The sequence below is a fragment of the Geotrypetes seraphini genome, chromosome 5 (assembly GCF_902459505.1).
Source record: "Geotrypetes seraphini chromosome 5, aGeoSer1.1, whole genome shotgun sequence".
Classification (NCBI taxonomy): domain Eukaryota; kingdom Metazoa; phylum Chordata; class Amphibia; order Gymnophiona; family Dermophiidae; genus Geotrypetes; species Geotrypetes seraphini.
The window spans coordinates 2,275,281-2,299,338 of record NC_047088.1 but is presented as its reverse complement, the minus strand read 5'-3'; the positions used below and the strand labels follow the sequence as shown (position 1 = coordinate 2,299,338).

At 44.8% G+C, this 24,058-nt stretch overlaps 1 protein-coding gene across 13 annotated transcripts in view; it reads right to left on the bottom strand.

The window, feature by feature from the left end:
- Nucleotides 1–24,058, bottom strand: part of ZMYM3 (zinc finger MYM-type containing 3) — a 677,821-nt gene that overhangs the window by 392,716 nt on the left and 261,047 nt on the right. For all 13 annotated transcript variants that reach the window (XM_033945153.1, XM_033945158.1, XM_033945160.1 and 10 more), the window contains 3 exons: nucleotides 9,307–9,598; nucleotides 6,556–6,733; nucleotides 4,355–4,567 (listed from right to left, as the gene is read on the bottom strand). In XM_033945153.1, the coding sequence (XP_033801044.1) occupies nucleotides 4,355–4,567; nucleotides 6,556–6,733; nucleotides 9,307–9,598 (683 nt within the window). The remainder of the gene's footprint in view (nucleotides 1–4,354; nucleotides 4,568–6,555; nucleotides 6,734–9,306; nucleotides 9,599–24,058) is intronic.

The following is a 24,058-nucleotide window of genomic DNA, read 5'->3' as shown; positions in this document are numbered from 1 at the left end:
TCCCTTCCTCCATCCTCTTTCCCAAATTCATGCCTTGTGTCCAAAAACGCACTCCCTCCCCCACCTCTTTCCCTCCCTTCCTCCATCCTCTCTCCCAAATTCATGCCTTGTGTCCAAAAACGCACTCCCTCCCCCCTTTTGTGTTCCGCCTCCCAGCCCTCATCTGCAAGCAAATTACCAGCAAAATGGAGCTCGAGCCTCAAGGCTCGTCTTCTATTTCCTGCCTGCACTGCCCCAGCACACATAGCCGACCAGAAGTCTTCCCCAATGTCAGCGCTGACGTCGGAGGGAGGGAGGGCTTTGTTTAAGCCCTTCTTCCAACGTCAGCGCTGACATCGGGAAATACTTCCGGTTGGCTGTGTGCTGCGGCAGGGCAGATAGGAAAAAGAAGACGAGCCTCGCGGCTCCAGTTGCATCGAACCCCCGCAGGATCCCCGTGACCCTAGGGGTCATCCCCATGGAATCTCCATGACCCTAGGGGGCATCCCCACGGGATCCCCGTGACCTGAAGGGGGAACCCGCGGGATCCCCGCGGGTCTCGCAGGATTCTCGTCGTCCCCGTTCCCGGGCAGCTCTCTACTAGTAACCTGAAAGATGAAAAGTCAAAATATGACTTGAGAGCGCAATTTCCAGAGAGTATAGTAATTCATATCTGTAAGAGCTTCAAAAGTTAAAGATTAATCTAAAACAGGGGTGTCAAAGTCCCTCCTCGAGGGCCACAATCCAGTCGGGTTTTCAGGATTTCCCCAATGAATATGCATAAGCTCTATTAGCATACCATGAAAGCAGTGCATACAAATAGATCTCATGCATATTCATTGGGGAAATCCTGAAAACCCGACTGGATTGCGGCCCTCAAGGAGGGACTTTGACACCCCTGATCTAAAATGAATAATGTAATTTATCCCATTTAGTACTAGAAAAGTCTCCTTGATTTTATTAAGTGGACTTGCTACGAAAACTTTTTGTTTTTTTCTGAATTCAGTTTAAGTTTGAAATTCCTGGCCCATTTTTCCACAAGATCAAATATATACAGCGAGATAATAGGTATAACAATGAAAATATCATCTGCATAGTATGACTGTAAGTTCAACTTAGATAATTCTGAACTCACAGAAGCCATGTAGAGATTAAAAAGAGATGGGGGACAACAGATATCCCTGAAGGACTCCACAAGTATTACTCCAAGCTGAAGAATAAACTTCATCATTAAAAACTTGGTAAGTACATTTTTTTAAGAAACCCTTGAACCAATTCAATGCATGGTCAGAAATTCCTATGGTAACTAAACACTCAAGCATAGTATTATGATCTACATATTGAATACAAAGCTGAAATAAATGAGTAATCGTTAACACAAAAAAATTAAACATTCCAATAAAAACCAGTACTTTTTTCTTAAATATTAACTTGCCAGACACAGAATAACTGCATAAATTAATAAGTGTAATGTAAATAAAGCTATACTCGTATTTTTATTGTACTCCAAAGGCAAAATATTTCCTGTTAGGCACTAGAGAGTTGCGCGGGGACAGAAATCCCACCCGTCCCCACCCGTCCCCGCCAAAGTCCCACCCGTCCCCGTGAGGACTCCCACCCGTTCCCACCCGTCCCCGTGAGGAATCCCTCCGTCCCCACCCGTCCCCGCGAGGAATCCCCTCCGTCCCTGCCCGTCCCCGCGAGGAATCCCCTACGTCCCCGCCCGTCCCTATAAACTACAGAAATAGTTATTTCATTTAATTATGCTACTGAATTAAAGGCTCTGGTAGAAACCCATTTAAAAATAAGCAAAAAGACTTTATTAATTTGGAAATATTAATTGGGAAGAATACATACTTTGTAAACGGGTTTCTACCAGAGCCTCTAATGTTTATAAATTTTTATCAACACAACTAATATACTACTTTATCCTGAAGCAAAAAAAAATAATAATAATAATTTTTTTCCTACCTTTATTGCCTGGTTTCTGCTTCATGTTCTCATTCAATTCCTTCCATCCACTGCCTCTCTTCTCTCTGTGTCTTCCATTTGCTCTGTTACTGTGCCTCTCCCTTTCTCCCCCCTCCCAAATTGGTCTGGCACCCATCTTTTTCCCTCCGCTCCCCCCATAGTCTGGCACCTCTGTCTTCTTCCCTGCCAGCGTCTTCTTCCCATTCCCTCTTCCCCATTTCCTTTCAGTGTCCTTCTCCCCCACCATCTTTCCCATGTCCTGTCAGGCAGCATCCTTCTCCCCTCTCTGTCTTCCCCATGTCCTTTCAGTGGCATTCTCCACCCCTTTGTCTTCCCCAGTGCTTTCAGGGTCCTTTCCCCCCCTTCCTCCCGTTTACCCCATGTCCTTTCAGCGTTCTTTTCCACCCCTTTGTCTTCCCCAGTGCTTTCAGCGGCCTTCTCCCCCCTTAAGCGTCTTTTCTTCTCCACTCCACCTTTCCTCCCTCCCTGCCTCCACCTTTGTGGCGCTTTTGCACCCGACCGACAACAGAACAGGCCCGGTCGGACAAATCTCCCTGTCCTGTAGCCGCGAATCTAAATTACCTTCTTACAGCAGCTGAAGTAGTGAAGCTGCTGTAAGAGGTAATTTAGATTCGCGGCTACAGGGCAGGGAGATTTGTCGGCCGGGCCTATTGTCGGTCGATCGGGGGATCTGACCGGCTGTGCACATTCTCCGGGGCGGTCCGCCCCCTCCCCCCTCTTTCGTACGCCATTGCCTTCTTCCTACCTGCCCTGCCGCACACAGCCGACCGGAAGTCTTCCTGATGTCAGCGCTGACGTCGGAGGAAGGGAGGGCTTTGCTTAAGCCCTCCCTCCGACGTCAGCGCTGACATCGGGAAGATTTCCGTTCGGATGTGTGCTGCGACAGGGCAGGTAAGGAGAAGGAGACTACCCTCGCGGCTCGACCAACCCCGCTGCGATCCAACCCCGCAGGAACCCCGCGACCCTCGGAGGCGTCCCCACGGGATCCCCGCGACCCTAGGGGGCGTCCCCACGGGATCCCCGTGACCCAAAGGGGGAACCCGCGGGATCCCCGCGGGTCCCGCGGGATTCCCGTCATCCCCGTTCCCGTGCAGCTCTCTATTAGGCACACCAAGCAAGTCAATACAAGACTAATGGCGTGGTAGGTATTATCATATGATTCACTGTTAGTATTATTGGGGGAGAAATGGTGCGTTATGACTAGAGGCAAGAACTTATCTCAGGTACCAAACTCATCTGCATCGTAGTACTTAATAAGAAGCAACTGGTTATACTCTTACATTGTATCGTTTTCGACTGACTTAGATAGGCGACTGCTCGGCGCTGATGGATTGTGGGAAAAATTTTGTAACTCTAGTTATGACTTATTGGATTACATTGGCTGGGCCGCAAATATGTTTGTTGTGGGCTGCGAGTTTAACATGCTTACACTACATCAACTGGCTCACCTTTATCCACATGTTTATTTACACCTTCAAAGAAGTCAAGCAAATTGGTGAGGCAAGATCTCCCTCAGCTGAATCCATGCTGACTCTGTCTTATTAAATCATGTTTGTCTACATGTTCCACAATTTTATTTTTTATAATTGTTTCCACTATTTTGCCCAGCACTCAAGTCAGGCTTACCAGTCTGTAATTCCCCAGATCTCCCCTGGAATCCTTTTTAAAAATCGGCGTAACATTGGCCACCCTCCAATCTTCAGGTACTACAGACAATTTTAACAACAGCTTAGAGTTACTTGGAGGACTATAGGGCATGAATTACTAATTCTTCCACATAACCAAAAATAAAATACATGTCTATGGATGCGACAGAGAGCAAGACTAAGTAGCAGTTCTTATTAGTGTGGACCCCCTTTTTGGGAACTTTGACGATGTGTGTTCAGAATGCAGTTTTAAATAATTTGGAAGTGAGACTATGAGGTCCTGCTGTGGAGAAGAGGGAGCCTGAGTGGATAGGTGAGGAGGTGGCTAAGGGACATAGGGAGGAGGAGAAATGGGGGAAAGTTTTGGTTTGTTCTATTTTCTTTACAAATCCAATATTTTACTAAGTAGTGTCATATTTGAGAATGGAGATTTGTTTTAAACGTATAACAATATCTGTTCCTTTTTTCTGGCTTTACAATATAAAAATGCAAACTCTCCCCAATGTCTACCTTCACTCAGTCCAGGTGAACTCAATCACTCACAGGTCATCTGCATAACCTCAAATGGATACTGGATGTGCACAGAAAGCACTGCTTCACCCATGAAAGGCTTCTGAAAGTTCTCTTGTGTACTGTTTAGTATTTTTTTCTATTCTTAGAGCAGATACAACTTTGTACCCTTGGTCCATCCCCCCTCCCCCTACCAGATTTAATCCAGTTTTGCAAACAGTGCTTACCTTTTTATAGCTGTTTAAACACATTGAGTTGCAGAATCGTTTCTGCTGCCCTTCGTGAAACAGATATTCTAGGGGAAGTCCCTTGTTATAGATATAAATGCCACAGTTATCACAGCAGTTGGTTTTCAAGCCCTTCGTGGCCCTGAATCTGGTAAAACAAGCATCACTGCAGAGCCGGTGGACCACGTTCCCATTGCTCACCTCATGTTGAATCTGTAAAAACACAATAAAAGATATTTCAATTAGTTGCCCATTCAAGTACCAAATTTCCCTTCAGTATTATATAATCCGCTTATCTTGTTCTCGTTCCCAAGGACATCAATCCTACATCCAAGAAAGCTGTACATCCCACCCACCTATCTTTTCTCTTAATTACCAGGCAAGCCTTTAACTGATCTGCTCTCCATCCATGAATCACAGGGGCCATGACCTCACTAAAACGGAGCCCAGATCAACATGCTCGCTGAAGTCCTCCCAACACCAATCTTACTTCATATAGCTTCAGCAATAAAAAATAAAGGATCTAACACTTCCAATCGCCTGCCTTATTCAGATCAAAGCTACTATAGCAGTGATTCCCAACCCTGTCCTGGAGGACCACCAGCCAGTCAGGTTTTCAGGATAGCCCTAATGAATATGCATGAAAGAGATTTGCATGTAATGAAGATGATAGGCATGCAGATCTGCCCCATGCATATTCATTAGGGCTATCCCGAAAATCTGACTGGCTAGTGGTCCCCCAGGACAGGATTGGGGGCCACTGTACTACAGCGTCCACAAGCTCTCCCACAACTACTCTTTCTCTCATGTCCACTGTTACTTTTTATTTCAGCCTTACTTCTTGGTATCTCCCCCTTTCCATTTTCATTTAATCCCCACTTCCATTGCAACTGCTGACGAGTTTGGAACCCAGAGCTCTGTACAGCTGCTGCTGCCTCTCTGGAGAGACTACAGCTAGCTACACTCCATTCAGATCAGTTAGTGGATAAAGAGCTTGGAGAAAGCAAGAGAGAGCATGGTGGTGGGTGGAAGCCTGTATAATGACTTACTGCAGATTGGAAAAGGCTACGAAACTGTGATAAGGAGGGGGCCTAGAAACTGAAGAAAGTTAGGATAGAGTGTAGTGGGGGGGAGGGAGCTGTATTTAGTGAAGAAGTGGAACCATATTTTGCATGTACAACTAAGCTGTTGCACTGCAAGCTGCAGTTCTATGCTTTTACTGCTTCTAGAGCCTGATATAGTATTTATATAGATCCTCTTGCTAGGTAGAGTTATTCCTCTCAGGGATAATGTCTCCAAGCACTTTGGCAAAGGGAGTGAAACCTATGGAAATTCAGAGTTAGATATTGACTCAGTATGGATATAGCACCATGAATCAATGAAAGGTTTATGAGTGAGTAAAAAGGATTAAAGTGGGAAGAACAGGTGTAACCGATGAAGGTTGTTCTGGTCACCCATTAACATTACGCACACAAGCGCATATTGACAGGGTGGATGCCTTGATTAGAGAAGACTGACTGATAACTGTCTCAATTGGCTGCATATTTGGATATCAGCTATAGATCTGTATTTGCCATAATACATGATGACTTGGGATACAGAAATAGGTTCTCAAACAGCGTATGGAGGTTCCAGAGATGGCATGAAGAAGTTCCGAGTATTCTGGAGATAATTGTCACCAGCGATGAGACATGGGTGCAGCACTGCGACCCGGAGAGCAAAAGGCAGAGCATGAAGTAAAGTAAGCAGTGCTCACCTGGTTTTGGGAGCAGCCAAAAAATGTATTCTCTGCAGGAATGCAGAAGCTATTTGAAAGATACAACAAATGCATTGTCCTACATGGGGACTATGTGGAAAAGTGATATTTTCAATTGCTCACAGTTACTTCTATTAAAGCTGAACCTGTGTAAGAAAGTAGCGGATTAGAAGAATTATATTAACGTAACATAACATGTGGCTATATTTGTGCTGCAGACATTTTGCAAGTCTGTAAAATGTTGACATGGAGCGTCACACGTTTCTCTACAGAAACTACACCCAGGTGGGCTATGCTGCAAACACCTTGCCATGGCAGCCTCCATCTAATTTACTCTTTCTACTCACCCATTATGAAATCTGTATGCGGGTCATTGTTGGAAGGATAACCTAGGTAAATTAAAGTTTTATTGCAAAAGCCACCTGAGACACAACTTACTACTCACCTCTCCAGGTTTGTGACACATGCTGCATTTGATGATATCTGGGGTATCAGCTGTCTCTGCTGCAGGTTTCTGCTGCTGTGCTTCATATAAGGAGAGACAGGCAGAAGTACAAAATTCACGAAAAGACCCTCCTGACCCAGTCTGTGCCATAACAGATTCTCTACTGTTCACAATTTCCCTAAGACAAATGAGGAAGCAAAGTATCAGCACAGAAGAGGGGTCATTTGACTGAAGGATGAACAAAAAAGTCTCATTTCCCTTATCTGCATAAATTACTTGAATATTATGCATTGCTCCTTTCAAGACGGGATGCAAGAATAGAGATATTTAACATTCAAATAACTCAAAGGGAATAAAAAAATGCAGACGAGCCCTATGTTGTTCCAATGTAAAGACTTTTAGAAACAAGGAGGTCATGACATGGCTGAAAGGAAATAAAGTGTGAATAATAAGGAAACTTTTCTCCTTAGAAAAGGGGATGAGCAGATGGTGGAATCAAATGCAACACAATTCAAAAATGGTCCCAGCAACCCTAGTGGTAGTTTCAATAGCTAGACCTCCTAGTGATATAGCACAAGACTACCAGTAGGGGGCTGCCAGTACTATCTTGAACAACTGAGAATTGGGTATACCCTAATGCAGGGCTGCCCAAGTCTGGTCCTCGAGATCTACTGGCAGGCCAGGTTTTCAGGATACCCACAATAAACATGCATGAGAGAGAGATTTGCATACCAAGAAGGCAGTGCAGGCAAATCTCTCCCATGCATATTCATTGAGGATATCCTGAAAACCTGGCCTGCCAGTAGATCTCGAGGACTGGACTCGGGCAGCCCTGCCCTAATGCAACTAGACCTCAGGGATTGTACAAGGCAGGCTGGAGGGAGGCTTCCTTTTAGATTGGGAAGACACTTTAAGAAGCAGCTTGGAGCATCAGTACATAGATACTGCAGGTTAGTGACTCCCATGGGAAAATTAAGATGCAGTATTAGGTGGACTTTTACTGTATCTTAACAACTAGCCTTAGTCCACTAAATAGGTAACTAGCCAGACAAGGGCATTTATCACCATTTTATCTAGATATTCACTGCCATCCATCACCCAGATACCAGCATTAAATATCTGGATTTTTTTGGGCTACTGCAGCTGGCATAAAACAAACAAAGTCCATCACCTTCCATTTCCCAATGATCAAAAAATAAGAGTCACAAGACCTGCAACCCTGGACTTAGTTAAGTCAGACTGCAAAAATATCTTTAACCCAGATTGTGTAAAGTCTGAGATGCTGGCTGCCATGGCAAGTAGAAATTTCCTGGGGTTTATGTGCCCTCTTTGTGGGTGGGCCTGTCTGCACTATGCAGACTCATCCAGAGCCACAGTGTGTAGAGAGGAGGAAGTTCCTGCTCTGCAGACAGTAGGGAGAAGATTAGTCGTAAAGAAGGATGAAGTTAGGGGGTGGCTGACTGGCTCGTTAGCACAGGAATAGGGTCTGGCTGGCTGACTTGCTAGGGTAGAGGATTGGCTTATGGATCACAGGCTTGCTAGGTCACGAACAGGGTCTAGTTGGCTGGTGTTAGGAGCTGGGGGGTGGGGGAAGCTGGCTTGTAAGGGGTGCAGCTAGCTGTGTATTTCTGCCAGTGGCCTCTGGGAAACAGCCTTAGTAAACCAGGCCCTAAAGGAACTGTGCTAGATCTCAGAAAAGACCCCCAACTCTTCAACTTCAGTGGAGACAGTTAGTGGAAAGAGTCTCAGTCATTGGCTCCTAAGTTTATGGGCTGGTTTCTAAATCCAAAACTTTCCTTAATTGTTTCTATTGAATAGGTCTTAACTTGTATAGGTATGTGCGACTCACAAATGGAAGATTAGATTAGATTAGTTACCCACATAAGCTTTACGATCAAGTGGCCTGATGAATACTGGCTCCATGGTAATTTTGGTTTTCTGCTGTCCAGTCAGAGCAGAGGTGAGCAACCTCAGTCATCAAGAGCCACAACCTAGTTGGGTTTTTAACATTTCCACAATGAATATCGTGAGATCTATTTACACACAATAGAAGCAGTATATGCAAATCTCTTTCATGCATATTCTACTACTAATCCTTTCTATAGCACTACTGGAGGTACGAGCACTGTACACATTATATATAGGTACTTTCTCTGTCTCTTGTGGGCTCACAACCTAAGGAGGATTAAGTGACTTGTCCAGGGTCACAAGGAGGTGCAGTTCCACAGGATCGCAGTCCGCTATATTAATCATTAAGCTACTCCTCCACTCATTGTGTGAAATCTTTAAAATCTGACTGGGTTGCAGACCTTGAAGTCTGTGGCTGGCCACCTCTGAACTAGAGAGTGGTCCACGTAGGGATCAGTTGTAACCCTGAAGCAAAAAAGATGCCCAGGGTAATATGAGGATAAGGAGGATGGTAATAGCAAGGCAACAGAAAGAAAAAAAGTATACACTACTTTCACCCAAATTTGATAGGAGTCCAACTTTGAAAAAGTACACCGTTTTTGGGCTTTCATAAGTGTGATGCATATAGATCTTAGGGTATAGTGAGCAACCATTTGTACATATACTTTCTATACCCTGGGAAATATCTCCTGTGCTGGTTTAGGTATATGAAAAGTGATATTTAAACTGCAGGGACAGAACGTTGCTTAGGAGACTTAGACAGAAGAAGCCCCCAGGTAATCTTCGTGGAAGGATATGACAGAAGATAGTGACAGACACTAATGAAAGAAAAGATGCACATACTTTTTGCAGAAGGCGCAGATCTTCCTAGACAGCGGTTTCTTGGAAAAGGCAGTAAGACATGCAGATGAGCAGAAGAGCTGAGGCTGCCCTTTGCGCTGGTATGCAGTCTGTCCCTTCTGTAAAGGCGTCCGGCAGTGAGCACATGTCATCTTAGTTATGGATGTACGAGCAGAACGCTGTGCCAACTGCGCACGTAGAGACATGCGTGTCGGCCTCCGGGAGCGGAAAGGAACAAAGTCTTCATCATTAGGATCATCTACCATAGCATCTGAGTCCTCATCAGACAGCTGCACTGTAAGGGGGGGGAAGAGGCAATTAGAACTACGGGAAAAGGACAGAGAAGTACAGAATAAATAAAAACATGGGGGAAATTAAATAGAAAGAGAACACGAATTCCAGAAGGCTGGACAAGCCCTACTAGTTTAAATATTCCCTACTTCACCCCAACTCACTGGCTACATTTGTTCCTGTAAAATTTACCTGGATTAAAGTGGGCCTGATCCCAGGAGCAGCTGCATGAAAGATCTGTCCTAAAGTTATGTGTATGATTTGGTATCACACCTTTCCATCAACAATGAATATTCAGATAAAATTATTATACTGTTAGAAAATTGGTAAAAACTTTTATTTTTCATGATTGTTAAATTAATAATTTTGTTTGGACACAATAGTTTTTTTTTTAATTGATGTTATCTGCCTAGAATCTATTATGAGAATAGTGCGGAATATAAATCAATAAGAATAGAACTTATCTGTGTACATAAGAACATAAGCAGTGCCTCCGCCGGGTCAGACCATAGGTCCATCCTGCCCGGCAGTCCGCTCCCGCGGCGGCCCGAACAGGTCACGGCCTGTCTGAGTCACCAGAAGGGGCCCCCTTGCCACCTTGGTTTCCCATTGAGTCCTATCTTCCCATCGAAGTCCTAACCCTCCGGTCTTGCACATGCACGACCTGGTTGGATTTCTATACTTATTACCTGGTTAGCTTTCTATACTTGTGTTACATCCCAGCACCTCTCTCAGTATCCCACGATCCCTTTATCCCTCAGGAATCCGTCCAATCCTTGTTTGAATCCCTGTACCGTACTCTGCCTGATCACTTCCTCCGGTAGCGCATTCCAAGTGTCCACGACCCTTTGGGTGAAAAAAAACTTCCTTGCATTTGTTTTGAACCTATCTCCTTTCAGTTTCTCAGAATGCCCCCTCGTATTTTCTGTCCCCTTCAGTCTGAAGAATCTGTCCCTATCCATCCTCTCTATGCCCCTCATGATCTTGAAGGTCTCTATCATATCTCCCCTGAGCCTCCTTTTCTCCAGAGAGAAGAGCCCCAGCCTATCCAACCTCTCGGCGTATGGGCAGTGTTCCAGCCCTCTTACCAGTTTCGTTGCTCTCCTTTGGACTCTCTCAAGTACCGCCATGTCCTTCTTGAGGTGCGGCGACCAATACTGAACGCAGTATTCCAGATGTGGATGCACCATCGCTCGATACAATGGCATGATGACTTCCCGCGTCCTGGTTGTGATGCCCCTCTTTATGATGCCCAGCATCCTGTTGGCTTTTTTCGAGGCTGCTGCGCACTGTGAAGATGGCTTCAGTGATGCATCCACCAGCACTTTTCCATTCCGCAGGTTTTTCTATACAAACCTAACTTACTTATAATAGGTGTTCCCCAGAGACACAGGATAATAGCCATACAAAAGGTAAAATCATCCAACAGTGCTGATGCATAAAAAAAGAACCTAGAAAACTTTTCAGAGCACATGTGATGACCATTTGCAGAATTACATTCCACAAGCGATTTCTCGGAATCACACGGGGAGAGAAAAACTCGTCCAGTACCAAGAAATACAGTCCAAAACAGAGAAAATGTGGCAGAAAAATACTGAAATATTTCCCTTCAGCATTCTGGATGCCATTAAACAGAATTTTCAGGTACACCTGGAAATGTCGCCTATCCATGTTTACAACTTATCTACCCTGGAAGGAAGTTCTCTTTGGCACGAAGCAAGTACTACCATAATCATTCGAAGTAAATATGAGAAAGATTATACTCCACATACTCTGGGGCTTAGGAGTGAGGTTCATTAGAGTGCAAAGGCTCCAATAAAGCCATTGGCTACCAGTTGGTTCTGAGAATTTAGCTCTACTGAAGACAAATGTTAACCCAAGGCTTGTGGAGACTGGTAAAATGACTTTATGCTGTGCAGGAGTTTAAATATGGAACTCCCTCGTAGGCCCAATATGAAAGGGCATGTTTAGAAAATTATTCAAGACGCAATGATTTGTAGATGCCCTTTTTAGCCAATAATTTTCCGCTCTGCACAGTTGATGAATTATTCATGATTCTCATTATATAAAGCTATGGTATTAGTTTGTAGATATAATTTCTGATGATTGTTTGTCTGTTTTATGTTTTTATCAAATTATATATGTAAATTATGTAAACCATTTAGTTTTAAATGGTACAGAAATTTTTAATATAAATAAATAAATAAAATAGAACGTTTTTAGAGCACATGTGATGTGTGTAGCGCAGACAAGCACATTTCAACCGTATATATAAACTTAAAGGGTAGGTTGAGAAGGTTCTGTGTGCTGGATTAATCTGCAGTCATCAGAGAACATCAGGCAAGCTTTCTCAACTGAGTCACAGAATTGAGAATCCCTAGATAAGGGCTGGCTTTCAATAAAACAACCCCACAAATAAGCAAGATAATTTTAAGAAAAACCAAAAACAATAAAAGCTATAAAATTAACCCAGAATAAAAATGGTTCCTGGATTATGACCCTTAAAGAGGCTCCAGAGAATAGAGTGCCTAAACTTACTGACATGCCAGAAGCTCAAAAAATAAATGACATGACTGCAAGCCCCTTCAAGATGACCACTGGTTGAAGTACGGTCAAATTGGAAATTTGGGAAACAGAGAAAAATGATGGCAGATAAAGGCCAAATGGCCCATTCAGCCTGCCCATCCATAACATCCACTAACTCCTCCTCACCCTAAGAGATCCCACACATGCTATCTTGAATTCAGATACAATCTTCATTTCCACCACCTCCTCTAGGAGACTATTCCACGCATCTACCACCCTTTCTGTAAAGAAGTATTTTCTTACATTATTCCTAAGCCTATCACCTCTTAACTTCAACCTATGCCCTCAATTTCCGGAGTTTCCGGGACCGGGTGGCATCCATCCGAGGGTCATCAAGGAACTGAAAGGGTCTATAGCTGAACTGCTTCAACTAATAGCCAATCTGTCGATCAAATCAGGAAAGATTCCGGAAGACTGGAAGGTGGCGAATATTACGCCGATCTTCAAAAAAGGTTCAAGGGGAAACCTAGGAAACTACAGACCGGTGAGTCTGACCTTGGTACCGGGAAAGATGGTAGAGGCCGCATAATTGATAAAGGACCGCATTATTGATCACCTTGATGGACACGGTCTGATGAGGACCAGTCAGCACAGTTTCAGCAAAGGCAGATCTTCTTTGATGAACTTGCTACACTTCTTCAAGAGAGTAAACAGGTAGATAGACAAGGGCGACCCGGTTGACATTGTATATCTGGATTTTCAGAAGGTGTTCGACAAGGTTCCACATGAACGACTACTTCGAAAAATTGTGAGCCATGGAATCGAGGGTGAAATACTCACGTGGATTAAAAACTGGCTGGAGCGTAGGAAACAGAGAGTGGGAGTAAATGGATAATACTCGGACTGGAAGAGCATCACCAGTGGGGTGCTGAAGGGCTCAGTGCTTGGACCCATGCTCGGACCCGTGCTCTTCAACATCTTTATAAATGATCTGGACATTGGTACGACAAGTGAGGTGATTAAATTTGCAGACGATACGAAGTTATTCAGAGTAGTGAAGACACAGGGGGATTGCGAAGATCTGCAATATGACATAATCAAGCTGGAGAAATGGGCATCGACATGGCAAATGAGGTTCAACATGGATAAGTGTAAAGTGATGTATGTTGTTGACAAAAATCTCATGCATGAATATAGGATGTCCGGTGCGGTACTTGGAGAGACCTCCCAGGAAAGAGACTTGGGAGTTCTGATCAACAAGTCGATGAAGCCATCCGTGTAATGTGCAGCAGCAGCGAAAAGGGCGAACAGAATGCTAGGAATGATAACGAAGGGGATTACAAACAGATTGGAGAAGGTTATCATGCCGCTGTACTGGGCCATGGTGCACCCTCATCTGGAGTACTGTGTCCAGCACTAGTCATCATACATGAAGAAGGATGCAGTACTACTCGAAAGAGTCCAGAGAAGAGCGACTAAAATGGTTAAGGGGCTGGAGGAGTTGCCATACAGTGAGAGATTGGAGAAACTGGGCCTCTTCTCCCTTGAAAAGAGGAGACTGAGAGGGGACATGATCGAAACATTCAAAATACTGAAGGGAATAGACTTAGCAGATAAAGACAGATTGTTCACCCTCTCCAAGGTAGGGAGAACAAGAGGGCACTCTCTAAAGTTGAAAGGGGATAGATTCCGTACAAACGTAAGAAAGTTTTTCTTCACCCAGAGAGTGGTAGAAAACTGGAACGCTCTTCTGGAGGCTGTTATAGGGGAAAACACCCTTCAGGGATTCAAGACAAAGTTGGACAAGTTCCTGCTAAACTGGAACGTATGCAGGTGAGGCTGGACTCATTTAGAGCACTGGTCTTTGACCTGGGGGCTGCTGCGTGAGCGGACTGCTGGGCACGATGCATCACTGGTCTGACCCAGCAGCGGCAATTCTTATGTTCTTAAGAAATTTCATGCTGAGGAAACAAAACACTAGGATTTTTTTTTTATTAACATTTTCAAATGACAAACCAAATAATAATTAAGAACATAAGAATAGCCTTACTGGGTCAGACCAATGTTCCATCAAGCCCAGTAGTCTGTTCTTACGGTGGCCAATCCAGGTCACTAGTACCTGGCCAAAACTCAAGGAGTAGCAATATTCTATGCTACTGATACAGGGCAAGCAGTGGCTTCCCCATGTCTTTCTCAATACAGACTATGGACAGAAAAGTGCTTATCCCAATAAAGAAAAGAGAAGCATCTATACCATTATAAGCAAAACATTTTTATGGAATCTATCACTCATGCCCACATTAGAAAAACTTCATAAATAGATAAACAACAAGAAAAAAAATGATATAAAAGGAGAGCATCACCCTGATGAAGTAGGAAATAATTCTTTAGCTAGGACTTGCCCACCAGGGAATGCAATATCCTTTTGCACCGAGGATGTGTCTCCAAGGGCTTCTGCCCAGGAGGGAAAAGTTAGGACAGCAGTTGTAGTTGGCGATTCGATTATTAGGCATGTAGATAGTTGGGTGGCTGGTGGGCATGAAGATCACCTGGTAACTTGCCTACCTGGTGCGAAGGTGGCGGACCTCACGCGTCACATAGATAGGATTTTAGATAGTGCTAGGAAGGAGCCAGCTGTCCTGGTATATGTAGGTACCAATGACATAGGAAAATGTGAGAGGGAGGTTCTGGAAGCCAAATTTAGGCTTTTAGGTAGAAAGCTGAAATCCAGATCTACCGGAGTTGCATTTTCAGAAATGTTCCCAGTTCTAAGCGCAGGACCCAAAAGGCAGGTAGATCTCTGAAGTCTCAATGCGTGGTTGAGATGATGGTGCAGGGATGAGGAATTTAGATTTGTTAGGAACTGGGCAACCTTCTGGGAAAGGGGGAGCTTGTTCCTAAATCTCTGAAAACATTTCTTCATCTGTCTGCTCATTTTGTCCTGGGGAACAGTAGTATAACTACCCAAAAAAATCTCAGGAAGGACATACAAAACTCCTAAAACTAATGAATTATGCCCTATTGGAAACCATAGAAGGGACCTACTTGACACCACCACCAGGTCTACCCACTGCACTCATACAAAGACCCGCTCATTCACTTAACACACAAACAACAAGAAAAAGGAAAAAGTGGAGAAAAAGCCTCAGTTCATCTTCATATGGCAAAATACTCCACTTATAAACAACCATTAAGCAAGGTCCAAAATGTATCAGTTCACTCAGCAGTGAGAGACACTATAGTAGCCCTCGTAGGAACCACCTCAAAAGAAAAATCTAGCACGCCAAATAACAAAACTCCAAAAAATGTGAGTAAAGCAAGCAGCACATATATGAGTCTCAAACACAGTCAATGGTAAGCAGGAAAAAACAAACACTTTGCTGCAGACGGTGTCCAGGCTGTCTTCCATGCATCCAAAAAGTGCAAGTCTGCCTGGCCCTGCAGTCACTCTTTCCCAACGGGGAAACTTCCGTTTCGCTGAACTGCGTCAGGGGAATGACTCCACCTACTCCAGCCTACTCCACCAGCAACTGTAGAGGCTCTCCAAGTGCTCCAACTGCTCACATCGACACACATAGAAGCTGAGGTGTGGAATTCTCCAGCAACCAGTATCTTCAAAATGGAGTACAGACTCCTCCCCTTTCAGTCAGACCAATCCCCAGCCAGCTTCAACCAAAGAACGCCACCCACTCAATTCGGGCATTCAGCCCAGCTGGGTGAATGGTTTGTAGATTGTAGATCCATCTTTGTTCCTTCTGACGTAGCTGATGTCTCCAGTCACCACGTCTCACAGAGCAGGGGAGATGATCAATCACCACACACCGCAGTGAACTAAAAGCATGTTGGGCTTCAAGGCAGTGCACTAACAGGGATTCTTCCACTCTCTTAGTATGTATACATGACTTGTGCTCCAGTAATCTGACCCTCAATTTCCGTAAGGTCTGTCCCACATATAACAAAGGACAGGGGCTATATGATGATATAAATAACCCCCTCTGTAATGCAGGTTGTATTGCTCTTCAGTCTAAACCTTAGTCCTGAAACCGGAAGCACAAATTCAGTGATGTTTAGCATCAGAGAGCACACAGAGCATCCACCACAACTGTGGTATCCCCGTTCACCATTCTGAACACCCTCCTTGTCCACTGCAGGTAACATATTAGGGCTCAAGATGTCACATAGATTCCTGTTCCTTCCATAAGCAAAAAAGATCCTAGTATCCTGAAAACAGGGGTGAACCCGCAGGAGCCCAACATGTGTTTGCATGACCCGTTTCACACAAGGAGACATCTGATTAAACTTAGAAACAAAAGGGTTCACATCCCCTTGAGGTTGTTCCCTCCGATACTCCAATAGGGCCTCTCTGTGATTGTAAAGAGCCCGTCTAGCTGCTCTAGACACAATAGTTTCTGGATATCCTCTCTGATGAGACTTCTCCGTCAATGTTACTGACTGGTTAATCTGAGCAGGAGAGAGCAGGAGAAAAGCAGCTACAGAGAGAGGCAGAGGAAGAGAGAAGCCAAAGGGGGAAAAAAGCAGATAAAAGAGCAGGAGAGAAAAGCAGAGGCAGGAGACCAATAGGGGAATCGGTGAGAGTTAGCTCCAACCACCCACCTCCAACTTCCACCACCGAAGCTCCGCCTTAAAAGGGGAGGGGCCAATGGAGCAGAGTTGATCTGACTCTGAGCAGGAGAAAAGCAGCTACAGAGAGAGGCAGAGAGAACAAAAGGGGGAAAAAAGCAGATAAAAGAGCAGGCGCAACCACAGCAAACCCAGAAGGCATCCGCATAAGACCGGTAAGCAGACAGCAATGGAAGCAGCAGACGGAAGCAAGATGTTGAGCTACCCAGTTTTCTGTATCGTCTGCCATATGTATGAATACCTCCTCTCTGGGAGGCGGTCTTACGTATGCGCCCGATGCGGAGAACTGGAGAGCCTGAAGAGACAAGTCAGACTCCTGGAGGGCAGAATATTGGAACTGGGGGCACTTCAAGCAGGGGAGGAGGGAGACAGAGATGCAGAGAACATCCAGACCAGTGGTTCTTAACCTTGTTGGAGGTACTGAACCCCACCAGTTTCATATGCGTGTTCACCGAACCCTTCTTTATTGGAAAAATAAAATATGATTTTTACAAATTCAAAACATAGGTATACAGTGAGGGAAAAAATAATATCAATTTTGAAAACAAAAAAGTTCTCCTATATTTCGAATAATAATAACATAATAATGAAATTTACTGCAAATCAGTGTGACTTCTGCTGTTGCCTCTCAGAGACCAGTTCAGAAATGCGCAGCTTTACCTTGGCAAGTGCCACTCTCATGTCATTTTCGCAACAAAGTCTGTTCCTTTTCTTCGTTTTTATGTCCAGCATCCTCAAAAAGGATTGCTCGCAAAGATATGTTGTAACAAACGGTATGAAAATTTCCAGAGCTTTCTTAGCAATAACAGGGTACGTTACCAAGTGTTGACACTAAAACGTTGAGAGCGTTGTTGTTCTGAAGAGTTGCTGTTGAACCTGGCTCTGCTGAATTTCAATGATTTCATCGAGGTATTCATCATTGACATCTGTTGTCTCAACACTAAACGTGAACGGCTGTCTCACCCATGCTGGATATGACTCTCTTGTAGGGAAGTATCCGTCGAGAGACTTTGCAAGCTCATCTAAGTGCATGGCAATAGTTTGCTTCAGTTCCGCGGGTACAGAAATGTCTCCGATTCCAGATATATCTTCGATCTTGCTTACACAGTTGTCTAGCAGGGGAAAGTTTGCGAAGTTATCGTTTCCATAATGGTAGCTTTTTTTGAAAAGCTTTCAGGTTTTCTTCCGCTTCGATGATGTTGACACCACCACCCTGCATCTGCTTATTGAGATGATTGAGAGCTGCAAAGATATCAGCCATGTACGCTAAAATGAGAATGAACTCAGAATTTTTGAAGCATGACAATGTTGCTGCTCTTGCAAAAACAGAGCTAATTCCACAAGCATGGCAAAAATACGATTCAGCACCTGTCCCCGGGATAACCACCAAACGTTAGAATGGTACAGAAGTACCTCAAATTCAGATCCCATTTCTTTACACAGCTCCTTGAAGATGCGGTGCTTCAGAGCATTATTTCGCACATAGTTCACGCATTCCACAACAATTTTTAAAACTTCTGCCTGTTTTGGAGGCAAGGTTTTTGTTGCCAACGCATGCCTGTGCAGAATGCAATGCGTAACAATGATGTGTGGTGCATCGGCATTCACTAGCGCACCAAAACTGGACTTTCTTCCGAGCATGGCTGGAGCTCCGTCCAAACAAACTGCAGAAACCATATCCCACGAAAGATTGTTGCCTTTTAAGAAGTCATCCACAAGTTTCTTCACATCAGTTGCCTTAGTTGTTGTTGTAAGAGGCTTACAAAATAAAAAATCTTCCTTTATCATGTCGTCTTTCACATAGCGCACGAATACTGCAAGCTGGCTTAGATTGGAAACGTCTGTGGTCTCGTCGAGTTGAAGGCTGAATTTTGCCGGGCTTGAAATCAGATCTGCAACTACTTGAGCCAAGATGTCTTTGCTCATGTCCTCTATTCTGTTGCTGATGATGTCATTTGAAAGAGGAATTTCAGATAACTGAACTTCAGCCGCTTTTCCCAGCATGATATTCGCCATCTTCAACACAGCTGGTTTTATGAGTGTTTCACCAATGGTGTGTGGTTTGCCCTGCTTTGCGATCAGGTAAGCAACTTCGTACAATGCTGTGAGGATCAGTTTGTTGATGGGTACAAAGCCGAGAACAGGCAGAGTAGCCTTTTCATCGAATCTTGCTCTCTTCACCTTGAATTCAGCGAGCGTTGTGTTCTTGTATTTTCCATCTCCATGCAGCTTAAGGAAGTGTTCCCTTAGTTTTGCCGGAGCTAGACTAGAATTACTCAACTTGGCATTGCAAATCATGCAATTAGGACGCTGACTCCCATCATGTTCCGTTATACATGTGAATCCATATTGTACATATTCGTCTGACCACTTTCGTATTTTGCTCGACATAGTTAGTATGGGATTAAAATATTAAGTTAGGTATCACACGACGTACCATCACAACAGTTACAATTCGACTACTGTGCGCATCAAATCCCCTGCAGCACAGATAGGCCAAGCGATGTTGCGTGATCACCTGCAGCCAATTATGGACAAGCGGGGCGTATCATCACGAATCATAAGCGCTTCGGTCACGTTCAATCATCTATCAGTTAAATCACAAATTTTGATCAGAAATTGATTGATGTATATAAGGCGTTAGTTACAGATTGATAGATCAAGAAACCGAGTACACGATCAGTCTTGATCAAAATCACTGAATAACTGATAGTGAATAATTGAACGTGACCGAAGCGCTATATGAGTCGGAGGTGTGTTTTGGCCTCCGCCGAACCCGCGAGACTGACTCACCGAACCCCTGGGGTTCGGTCGAACCCAGGTTAAGAACCACTGGTCCAGACAGAGGAAGCAGAAAGCAAGACAGAAGACATCATCGAGGAAGAAGTCCGAGAGCTGAAGAAGTTCATAGAGGAGGCAAACAGGGAGGCCGTGGAGAATTACCAGCAACAGTGGAACTGCCGAAAGACACCTACAGAGAGTGTGGACCACCCGATAGACAACCTCCAGGAAGAAATGGGTGATACAGTAGCAAGAACGAAGGATACGGACCTGCGGCAGGAGTGATGGATATACACCAGGGACACGGACCTGAGGCTGGAGAATCAGGAGAAGATAGAGAGGACAGCAATCGTCGTGGGCGATTCCATCATCAGACAAGTTGACAGCCACATAGCGGGAGGAAGACTTGATCGGCTGGTGACCTGCCTACCGGGAGCCAAGGTAGAAGACATAGTGAGCCGCATCGACAGGATCCTCAACAGTGTGGAAGAAGAAGATACGGCGGTGGTGATCCATTTGGGGATGAACAATTTGAGCAATAGGAACTACAACAGGAAAGTACTGAAGGACCAGTTCCGGATGCTAGGAAGGAAGCTGAAGACCAGAACGCAGAGAATAGCATTCTTGGAGATCCTACTGTACCCAGGGCAGATGAGAAGAGGCAGATGGAGCTGCAAGCAGTCAACGCGTGGATGCGGCGCTGGTGTGAGGAAGAAGGATTCCACTTTGTGCGCAACTGGCCAACGTTCTGGGGGAAGAACAAGCTCTACAGGAAGGATGGACTACACCTCAGCAGAGACGGAACGAGGCTACCTGCAAGCAACATCAAGAGAGAAGTGGACAAGTTTTAAACTAGGAAGAAGGGGAAAGTCGACAGAGAGAGAGAGAGTCGATGGTTCAGGAACCGGTATACCCAGAGGATACCGTGCAAGAAGATAGAGGGAAAGACTCACCAGATTACAGGCAAGAGAGATCGAAAAGGACATAAGAGGGAAAGAAATGCAAGAAAGGAAAAACCTGCAAACTCAAGTGTATGTACACAAACGCAAGGAGCCTTACAAATAAGATGGGTGAATTAGAAGCCATAGCACAAAAAGATAACGTTGACATCATAGGCATCACGGAAACATGGTGGACTGAGGAAAACGTCTGGGACACTGTGCTACCAGGATACAAACTATACCGCAGAGACAGAGTGGCTCAAAAAGGTGGGGGTGTTGCCATATACGTCAAAGAGGAAATTGAATCTGCTGGAGAGAACACGCCACAACTGACAGATAAGTTAGAGTCTCTATGGGTCAAAATTCCAGGAACAAATGGCCTGGAAACGAAGATCGGCATCTACTACCGACCCCCAGAGCAGTCCAAATAAATTGATGGAGAAATGACAGACGAGATTAAACGCAACTGCAAGGGAGGCAACACAGTTATGATGGGTGACTTCAACTATCCAGGAATAGACTGGAACCTAGGTACCTCCGGCTGCATTAGAGAGACCAAGTTTTTGGATGCTGTAGGCGATTGCTTCCTGGAACAACTTGTCAAGGAAAATACTAGAGGAAATGCAATTCTGGACTTAATTCTAAATGGCCTGCGAAGACCAGCACAAGATGTAGAAGTAGAAGGGACGCTGGGAAGCAGCAATCACAATATGATCCGCTTTGATCTGGATGCAGGGGAGAAACATCGGTCCAAAACGACAGCCACGGCACTGAACTTCCGAAAAGGGAATTACAAAAGGATGAGACTCATGGTAGGGAAGAAGATTAAGAAGAGGATAAGCAATGTAAAAACGCTAGAGCAAGCTTGGTCCCTTTCTAAGGACACAGTCACCGAGGCGCAAAATCTATATATTGCGTGTATCAACAAGGGATCCAAGAGGAAAAAGAACAAAGAACCGGCGTGGCTCATTGTAACATAGTAACATAGTAACATAGTAGATGACGGCAGATAAAGACCCGAATGGTCCATCCAGTCTGCCCAACCTGATTCAATTTAAATTATTATTATTTTTTTTTTTTCTTCTTAGCTATTTCTGGGCGAGAATCCAAAGCTTTACCCGGTACTGTGCTTGGGTTCCAACTGCCGAAATCTCTGTTAAGACTTACTCCAGCCCATCTACACCCTCCCAGCCATTGAAGTCCTCCCCTGCCCATCCTCCTCCAAACGGCCATGCACAGACACAGACCGTACAAGTCTGCCCAGTAGAGGTGAAGGAAGCGATCAGAGACAAGAAAACTTCATTTAAGGAATGGAAAAGGTCAAAAACGGATGAAAACTGGAACAAGCACAAACAACATCAATGCAGGTGCCATAAGGCGGTAAAAGGGGTCAAAAGAGACTAGGAGGAAAAAATAGCCAAGGAGGCGAAGAACTTCAAGCCGTTCTTTCGATATATTAAGGGGAAATGACCTGCAAAGGAAGTGGTGGGACTGCTGGATGACCATGGAATAAAGGGAGCGCTAAAAGAGGACAAAACAATCGCTGACAAACTGAACACATTTTTTGCATCTGTATTTACCGAAGAAGATATACCCACATACCGGAACCCATCAGGCTATATGCTGGAAACGAAGACGGAAAGCTGACAGGATTGACGGTAAGTCTAGAGGAGGTATGTAGGCAGATTGATAGGCTTAAGAGCGATAAATCTCCGGGACCGGATGACATCCATCCGAGGGTCATCAAGGAACTGAAAGGTACCATAGCTGAACTGCTTCAACTAATAGCCAATCTATCGATCAAATCGGGAAAGATTCCGGAAGACTGGAAGGTGGCGAATGTTACACCGATCTTTAAGAAAGGTTCGAGGGGAGATCCGGGGAACTACAGACCTGTGAGTCTGATATCGGTACCGGGAAAGATGGTAGAGTCACTGGTAAAGGATAGCATCAATGATCACCTTGATGGACACAGGCTGATGAGGACCAGTCAGCACGGTTTTAGCAAAGGTAGATCGTGTTTGACGAACTTGCTGCACTTTTTTGAGGGAGTAAACAGACAGATAGACAAGGGTGATCCGGTTGACATTGTATATCTGGATTTTCAGAAGGCGTTCGACAAGGTTCCGCATGAACGACTACTTCGAAAAATTGCAAGCCATGGAATTGAGGGTGAAATACTCACGTAGATTTAAAACTGGCTGGAGCATAGGAAACGGAGAGTGGGGGTAAATGGACAATACTCGGACTGGAAGAGCATCACCAGTGGGGTGCCACAGGGCTCGGTGCTTGGACCCGTGCTCTTTAACATCTTTATAAATGATCTGGACATAGGTACTAGAGCGAGGTGATTAAATTTGCGGATGATATGAATTTATTCAGAGTAGTAAAGACGTAGGGGGATTGCGAAGATCTGCAACGTGACATAATCAAGCTCGAGGAATGGGCATCGACATGGCAGATGAGGTTCAACGTGGATAAGTGTAAAGTGATGCATGTCAGTAACAAAAATCTCATGCACAAATACAGGATGTCTGGGGCGGTACTTGGAGAGACCTCCTAGGAAAGGGACTTGGGAGTTCTGATCGACAAGTTGATGAAGCCATCCACACAATCTGCGGCGGCAGCAAAAAGGGCAAACAGAATGCTAGGAATGATAAAGAAGGGGATCACTAACAGATCAGAGAAGATTATCATGCCGCTGTACCAGGAAATGGTATGCCCTTACCTGGAGTACTGCGTCCAGCACTGGTCGCCGTACATGAAGAAGGACACGGTACTACTCAAAAGGGTCCAGAGAAGAGCTACTAAGATGGTTAAGGGGCTGGAGGAGCTGCCGTACAGCGAAAGATTAGAGAAACTGGGCCTCTTCTCCCTCGAACAGAAACTGAAGGGGATAGACTTAGTAGATAAGGACAGGTTGTTCACCCTCTCCAAGGTAGGGAGAACAAGAGGGCACTCTCTAAAGTTGAAGGGGCATAGATTCCGTACAAACATAAGGAAATTATTCTTCACCCAGAGAGTGGTGGAAAACTGGAACGCTCTTCCAGAGGCTGTTATAGGGGAAAACACCCTCCAAGGATTCAAGACAAAGTTAGACAAGTTTCTGCTGAACAAGAACGTGCGCTGGTAGGGCTAGTCTCAGTTAGGGTGCTGGTCTTAGACCAGAGGGACGCCGCGTCAGCGGACTGCTAGGCATGATGGACCACTGGTCTAACTCAGCAGTGGCAATTCTTATGTTCTTATGGTGCCTATATTCGGCATTGGAACTACAAATCCATCGATAGCGGAGAAACTGGGCAAAAGATATACTGGTCTTAGACGGGTATGGGTTAGGGTTCCGGGTGGACTTGGAAATCATCCGGAAACTTCAGTTGCGTTTGTTTTTCTCACAATCTGATGGTTCTTGTTTGGACCGTTTGGTGGTGAGGAATAAATCTGCTTGTACCCCCCTGGTCCGCTTGATCCTGTTTTGACTGCCTTTCGCGCCTTGCTGTTTTAAAGGACATTGAAGTGGTGGAAAGGGCTGATGGTCATTTCCATCATAATCTTACCCGTGAGGAACGGGAAGCCGT